General features: G+C 43.5%; 1 protein-coding gene across 1 annotated transcript in view; it reads right to left on the bottom strand.

Moving 5' to 3' along the window:
• DOCK2 (dedicator of cytokinesis 2) overlaps positions 1-8,462 on the bottom strand; it is a 386,690-nt gene that overhangs the window by 70,476 nt on the left and 307,752 nt on the right. Inside the window, exon 27 of the mRNA XM_081825805.1 lies at positions 7,821-7,899. Within this exon, the coding sequence (XP_081681931.1) occupies positions 7,821-7,899 (79 nt within the window). The remainder of the gene's footprint in view (positions 1-7,820; positions 7,900-8,462) is intronic.

The following is an 8,462-nucleotide window of genomic DNA, read 5'->3' as shown; positions in this document are numbered from 1 at the left end:
TAATTCCAGAAATGTTTCCCTAACACATCTGAGAACACACAAACATGTCAAACCTAGAGCCTCTTGCTAGTCTCTGTTCTGACTTAGTCCTTCAAAAATGTTTTCTCTGCCACCCCATTCCTAATTTTTAAAATTTAGATATAATCCGTATATCATAACAGTCACTTTTTAGAGTATAGAATTTAATGGTTTTTAGTATATTCACAAAAGGTAATACAACCATCACCACTTAGCAGTCATTCCCTATTCTTCCCTCCCCTTCAGCCCCTGGCAATCACTAATCTCCTTTCTGTCTCTGTGGATTTGCTCACTCTGACATTTCATAGAAATGGAATCATAAAATATATAGCCTTTCATGTCTGGCTCCTTTCATTAAGCATAACGTTTTCAAGGTTCCTCCGTGTTGTCACATGTATCAGCACTTCATTTATTTTTATTGCTGAATACTAATCTATCCTATGGATATACCACATTTTATTTACCCATTCATCCACTGACTGACATTTGTGTTGTTTCCACCTTTTGGCTCTTATGAATAATGCATCTATGAATTTCTACATACAAGTTTTTGTGTGGATGTAAGTTTCTAATTCTCTGGGGTATATCCTTAGGTGTGGACCTGATTTTCCTTTGTCTTCCCTCCTTGAAGATCTTTGCAGGCCATGAGATCATAGATCCCGTGCCTCTTTTTTCTTAGTAGATCAGAAATGGTGCCCCTAAGGGTCTCACCCACAGCCTCTGCCCAGTTTTGCCCCATAGAGCAATGTGGGACCCACTCTGAAACTGAGGGAACGTTGTCATGGTGAGTGGCTCTATGCAATGCCCTGAGAGGTGAGCAGTGGCCACAGCCAGATACTTCTGGATCTCAATGCCTCTGCTCTGAACCTTCCTTGACTCTTGTTCCCAAAGAACCAGGACAAAGGACACTAACATGGCTTTTCAGACCTCATTAAATTTCCAGTGTTTTCTCCCTCAACAAACTGCCTATTCTAGAGGGGGCTGGTCTGCTCAGACTCCATAGATATAACGTGAGCATCCTGGTCTCCTTGGCTTGGCTCCCTTACTGCACCTAAGTTCTATTCTTTCATCAGAGCCCAGTTCGAGATCCGTTCCTTCATGAAGCCTTCCCAGATGGCAGGGCATGACAGGTCTGCTCAACCCTTCTGAATCTGAGTAGCTCTTAGTAGGCGCAACCACAGATGTGGGTCCTCTGTTCTACACCTTCCCTTGTGCTCTACTCAATTTCCATGACAGCATCATCCAGTGGTTAGGAGCATAAGCATCAGCATCTCACAGACTAGGATGTGGATACCAGGTCTATCTCTTACTAGCTAGGTTGTCTTTGGTGACTTATTTGACTTTTCTGAGCCTCATTTTCCTTACCTGTAAAATGGAGAAAATAAGGGCAACTACCATCATGGATTGTTGTAAGTTCTGGGTAAAATAATATGAGCATGAAGTCATTCACCACAGGGGTGGCACATGTCAAGTGCTCAGTAAGTAGAGTGGTGGCATTGTCTATAGTGCTGATCGTAGATTATTTGAATGCCCTGTCTTTCCAACTGTAAGCTCCACAAACAAGGGTCTTGTGTTCCACTTATTTGTATCTCTAATGCCATATTCAGCACAATGGCTTAAATGGCTTGAATGTAGCAAGGCTCTAGGAAATATTTATTTATTGATCACCATATTGTTAGAGAAATTCTCCAGTTGTTTCAAAAGGCCCAGATTTTTCTTTCCTCCCTGGCCCAAGCTGCCTGGTGGTATTTCTACTAAGTGCCCAACTCAGCTGGCTCAGGGAAGCCAAAGATGTTTGAGCCACACACATAGGTCTTTTTTACCCTGGGGGAAGAGGTGAGGTGACTTCTGATTGGGGATTTAGTATTTTGAAAGAATAGGACAACAGAAAGTTAGAATAATTTTAAGGCTCATCTCTTCCAACTCCCTTATTTCACAAACAGTGAGATCCAGATAAATGACCACCCAAAGTCATACTGCTAGTGGGTATAACTAGAATTTAGTTATTTTCAATTAACTCTCAAAAAATTGAAAATTTAATACACATATGGTCAAAAAAATTAAATGGTAGAAAAGATTAAATGATAAAAAGTTTATTTTCTATCCTACCTTGGACCCTAGTCTAATTTGCCAGAAAAAAAAAAAATTTAACAGTTCCCTGGATATCCTTTCCAAAATTTTTTTATGTATAAACAAACATGTATAGACAGTTCAAAAATAGTCTGCTGTAGTTTGCTTTTTTCTCTCACCAATATATCTTGCAGATGTGTCCATATTAGCCTATATAGATCTACTTCACTGCCTTTTATTGCTGCATGGTATTCTGCTATAAGGATATACTTTAATTTTAACCAATTCCCTGTTTATTTAGATTATTCTAAATTATTTAGATTGAGTCCAACTTTTTTTTTCCTTTGGCATCAGTGCTGTAATCAACATGTTTGTTTATACATTTTTGTCCATGAGAGGCTGTAACATGGTATACATTCCTAGAGCTGGAATCCTTTAGACACGGGGTCTATGCAGAATTTGTGGTTGTTTGTTGTCTTTGTTGTTGAATAGACACTGTAAGTTTGCCTTCCAGGATTCCACTCCAATTATCAGCTCTATTAGCATGGGCAGTTGCCTTACCCCTCTGAGTCTCCATTTCCTCAGCTGGAAAAATGAGGCTAATAGTATGTAAAGGGAGGGAGTTATAAGGACCAGAGGAGGAAATCACTGTTGAGAAAACTCCTACTTCATCTTGCGAACGCAGTTCAACAGTCACTTCCTAAATGGCCAGTGGTGGTCTAGTGGTAAGCCTAGCTGCCTTCCAAAAATCACTTCCCAGGGAAGCCTTCCCAACTTCTGCCCTAACGCAGATCCACCCCTTCACCTTCATCATGCCCTGTCTGCAGGATTTATGACATGTTTTAAGCTGAACTAATTTATTTCCTGTCTCCTCTAATGGATATAAGCATCTTGCAGGCAAGAACCCCCTCTTTTTATTCACTGTTGTATATCCAGTATTTAGCGTTGTGTCTAACTCAGCATGTGCTCACAAGCATTTGTTGAATGAGTTCATTAATGAGCCCAGCACTCCCCCCTGCATTCTTGTTAACTCCTCCCTAGACACTATGATCTCTGTAGTATTATTCTCCCATTTTGGAGATCAGGACACTGAGGCCCAGAGAAGTTAAATAACTTGCCCAAGGTGACACAGCTACAAAATGGCAAGGTTGGCATTTGAATCCAAATGCATCTCTCTCTAGAACTTGTATTCTTAACCACTCTGCTCTTCTGCAAAAATTGCTTTTCTTTCCTTTCTCAGTTTCCTTTAGCCTTGGTTGTTGGTCCAGGTTTCCACTGGGTCATCTGAATTTTTACAGTCCTTACAACAGACACTCAAGGATTTGATCCTATAAGATTCACATTAGCTGCAAATTATTATTTACCCCAATTCCATTAAAAAAAAATAAAGCACCCAGCACAGTGTTGCTAACATGTCTCTGAGCTGCAAAGCCATGGCTGCCATGGGCATTCTAAGGAGGCCACTGATTTTGGGAGTGAAAGGTTCCAATCATAGATTTGGGTTAGGAACATCAGGTCAGAGGTTGTCTGGGGCCCTCAAGCTATGGCCAAAGAAGCTATCCTTAAGCATGTGACCATCTTTCTGTGTGGTGAAGTTGTCCCACCTGATCCTCCCTGGGGGGTGCTGTGAGCCTCTTCAAGGCTTTGGTGGGTACTCTGCGTGGTATGTGCTCCCTCTCTCACCTTTTTTGCCACTACAAGTTACATTTCCTATTATAGAGACCAAGCCTGCCCTCAGTCCTCCATTAATAGCTGGGAATATCCTGGAATATCCTTTTCATTTCACAGGGTCTCCAGTACAGGTTCAAAAATGATCCCAAGGTAGTCTGATGCCCAGAAGCTGATCCAGAAATGCCTCAAGGCCAAGGCTGGAATTACCAAATGCAGAGCGAATTACAGCTTCCCAAGTAGAGAAAATGTTCTTAGTAGTAATCAGACAGCTGCTTAAGACAGAAACAATCTTCCTGGAGCCAAAGAGCACATCGGAAGTGTAACCATGGATTCCTGGCCAATCAGAGTACCCAATATGGAGAGTCTAATCCCACAGCCAATCATCGCAGAGCTCTCTATCCCAGGGCCAGCAAGAGCTAACTAGGGCAGACAGTGTCTCTGGAGCTAAATAGAGCTGTCTCCTAGATTTGAAAGGCACTCTGTTTTTATTTATTTTATTTATTTATTTATTTTTAAAGATTTATTTATTTATTTGAGAGAGCGAGAATGAGAGAGAGAGAGAGAGTACATGAGAGGGGGTAGGGTTAGAGGGAGAAGCAGGCTCCTCGCCGAGCAGGGAGCCCGATGCGGGACTCGATCCAGGACTCGATCCAGGGACTCCAGGATCATGACCTGAGCCGAAGGCAGTCGCTTAACCAACTGAGCCACCCAGGCGCCCCGGCACTCTGTTTTTAAAAGACAGGGCAGAAGAGTGGAAAGGGCCTGGGCTTTGCAGACAGGACAGCGACTGAATTCCAGCAGCTCCTGCTTAGATGACCTTTAACAGGAGAGTCAACCACTTATCTGAAGCTCAGTTTATTCACTGGTAAAATGGGTAGATCCCAACCCAACAGGATTATGCCCTAAGGAGATGCCTAATAAAGGTTAGTCACCTTGAAAAGCTTGGAATCTAGAAGATGGATTCACAGCCTACTATCATGACTCTAAGATCCTTGAGGGCAGGGCAGTGTTCTGCTTTGCTTCTGAGTTCCTCATAGCGTGTTAACAATAGTCTGGACCTATGAGAATTGCTCTTAAACAGAAATCCTTGCTGAGTTGCATTTGAAATCCTCTCTCTTGGTCTTCCCTGACCAGCAAATGGATGTGAATGCCAAGGCCCAGCCTCCCGAATGGGAGTTGGGAATGCAAATTATTTTAGCCCTGGGCAGAAAAACATCATTTCTGTAATTCCCAGGTCTTGTCATCTGCAGAGTGGCACCCATAGAGCTTCTTGCTTTTTGTTCTTTGTATCATAAAACCACAGTTCCAGAAAAGATATTAGGGATAATCTCATTGCACCTGCCCCTCCTCTGGACAGTGGATGCCAAGGCCAGCAGCTCTTAGTGATGGATGCCGTTCCTGCTGATATTAAATGCATAATTAATGAAACTGTTAGAAGGAAACAAGGCGTGTTCCAGGCAGGGTACAGAGAACAAATCCATTCTTGCACGGGGTGAGGAGAAGGTAGAAGAACAAAGATAAGGCAGAAAAATGATCCTGTTCTTGAGTACTTTTCAGCAAATATCTATGGAGGTCTCATTAGCAAAAGAGACTTATTTCATTTTGTAATATTGGCCATTTTCCTGTTTTATAAAATCCTGTGGGTGTGACAGCCCTAAGCAATGCATGGCGACCGGAAAGATGCCTTCCTACTGTCCTGTTTATCAAGGACTGACATATGAGTTTCCAGACCTGACATATTTTAGGACCATCATCATCATCATCATCATTAAAATGATAACAATTATTATAATGAGCTAACATTTTATTAAATTGCTACCATGTTCCTGGCACTGTTCTAAGTGCTTTACATGAATTAGTTCACTTAATCCTCTCAAAAGTCCAGTGAGGTAGCTGCAATTAGTATTTTAATTTGATGTTGAAGAGACTGAGGCACAGAGAAGTAAAGTAATTTGCCTAAAGCCACACAGCTCATAAGCTCAAACCTTCTATGTATGAAACCCCCACTTCTCTGGGCATCTCTCAGATGCAGATTTTCTTTCAGGGAAACAGGATAAAACCTATAAGAATGGCATGAAAAGACGGAAGCCGCACTTCTCTTGGAAAGTAGCCCCTAAGACCATGGAGGACAGCCAGAGTCGGGAAACCAGGTCTGAGGCTGTAAGTGTCACCACCCTCAGAAAGAAATGGGCAAACCAGCCATCAATTTTATGGCCCAAACACTGCCTCACGGCTGGCCCTTAGGTGTGTTGCTCCAAGCTGCCCCTCGAAAAAAGCAATGTCCTTATTAGCTTCCTGGAACATCTTGTACCTGAAGCCTGCAGGCATCTGGTCCACATTTGGAAGGGGATCAAACATTTCTTCTGATTCAAACAGCCAAAGTGACATGTTTTGTTTCCACCTGAGAGATGTATTAACTCTCAGCCCGAAGCTCTCCGTGAAGCCAGCGCAGGGGAGACTCCCTACCGGGCACGTGGCGGTGGTGATCTGCAGCTGGGACGTCAGCCACCACGGCGCTCTGGTCTCCACTCTGCACTGCCATGCTGCGTCACTATCTGCACGTCAGGCTAGCTGCTCATCACCTCCGGCTCTCCATTCCCGCATCCTTCCAGCAGAAGAAGGACTAGTAATAGTAACTAACTTGTAGTCTGGTTGTCAGGGCTGAGAAAGAAAATGCCCGAGGATGCTTCTCATGAGATCTGCACACATAAGTCATCATAAAATGGCAGCTACTCTTCGTATCATCGTCATCATTATGGTGCAGATGCTTTATTTGAATGCAAGATAGTGGGAGAGAATCTTATTTGGAGATAATGTTGGTTAAATGCTTCTAGGCTGGTGCTCTCCAGCAGAGTGGGTCTCATAGGCCTCAGCCCAGGCAGCATCTCACCAGGGAGACCTACTACGTGTCAGGCACAAAGCCAATAGAAGGTCTTCATACTCACGAAGCTCACACTTTACCGGAGGAAAGAGAGAAAAAATTGTGCTGGTAGACAAATAAGAATGATAATTTCAAATAATATTTAGTGCTATGAAGAGACTACAACAGGTTAAGTGGTAACACATAATGAACATGGGATCAGTGGGGAATCCTCAAAGAGGACTCGTCAGGGGAGGTCTCTTTCAGGAGGAAGTATCTGAATGAAAACCGGCAGAACCTTACAGTGAATCCTCCCAGCAAGCCCCTTGACACATGCCAGTTCTGCAAAACCCCTATGAAACAGAAAGAGTAGGTATTGTGAGCATCCTACTGATCAGTCAACTGAGGCATGGACACAGTCCAGGCCTTGTCTGAGGTTGCTCAGCTAGTCACAGGCCAAAGCCTAGCTTGGAACCGGACACCTTAGATGAGCAGGCAGAAAATACCATTGCCTCAGTTCACTGGCAACTTCCTAGGCTTGCACTGCCAGAGATCCTGGGGGCCAGGGACTTTCCCAGAGGAGAGATCCCCTTTCAGGGGCCTTCTCTATCACCAGCCAGAGGTAGCAATTTGGGCTTTTCCACAAGGCTTTGAGGAATTGGCTCTTCTCGCCTAGGCCTTGAGCATGTGTGTCACTGCCCCAGGGACATGCTTTGAGGCCCCCAAATCTCACAGAGGCCCCAGGTCTTGTCTGAGTCCTAAAAGTGATTTCTGAAGGAATCATGAAGTCCCAGAAATGTATTAGTGAGCTTTTATTTTTCAGTGTCTGCGAGTACCTGTTTTGCTAGGCTCCAGTGAGTAAGAACAGTAAAAGAATGCGATACGTTTCTAGAAGGTGGTACCCACTCTGACAATGGATGAATGCAAATCTCCTCTTTAGCACAGGATACATTATACAGTCACATTTGCATATGCTGCTCAGTTAATGATTATTTATTTAATCAAGGGCCTGGTTCCAAACCCTGAGTTTCAATCAAGGGCCTGGTTCCCTCCTCACCCACACCCCCTCTGTGGAAACCCCCAGAGACACTGGCATATCTTACGTGTGCTTTGCGATGTGTCTGATGGAGTAATCAGCCCAAGATGCTACAGCCACCTTGCCATGGCACCCCAAAGCACACCCTGGGTGCCTCACACTCACCTGGAACTCAAAGTTTGTGTGTTCCAGGAACTTCTGGTTCATGGTTTCTGCGAACTTGTTGATTGCTCTCAGGAAGACCCTGGAAGAGGGGAGAAGGTCACCAGGCCATCTGAGTATGCTACCTCAGGCATCCCTCCCCATCCTCCAGACCAAAGTTCCCTCAGAGAGTGGCTCAAAGACCCAAAGAAGAGGTCAGCTGACCCACCTGCTCACACTGTAGACCTGGGGCCATGCTGCAAGAACTTAAGTACTGTCTATTTGACTTCCTCAGAAAATGTCTTTTGTTTAAACTATTACAAGTTTTTGACAGAAAATTTATGCTATCCAGAAAGACATAAATTGCCTCCTCCGCAAACAAACAACACACCATCGAATCTTACCATCTAGAGAAAACCATCACTGAGATTCTGATGAACATTATGTTCAAGGGTCTCCCTAGATGTATGTACATGAATGGTATTTGAAAGATATCATTTTGATAAATAGAGCTAAATGGCAAATGCTGTTTCACAGCCTGTCTTTTTTACTCAGCAATAAATTGTGTGTTCCTTTCATGCCAATGAATGCAGATATACATCATGCCTTTTAATCACCAAAGAGCATGCCATTCTATGGGTGGATTGCAGTTTATTTAATCAGTCT

Source organism: Leptonychotes weddellii, chromosome 7 (assembly GCF_054177405.1).
Source record: "Leptonychotes weddellii isolate Sample4059 chromosome 7, ASM5417740v2, whole genome shotgun sequence".
NCBI lineage: Eukaryota > Metazoa > Chordata > Mammalia > Carnivora > Phocidae > Leptonychotes > Leptonychotes weddellii.
The sequence above is the reverse complement of the archived record's forward strand: the minus strand, read 5'-3'. Positions and strand labels throughout refer to the sequence as shown.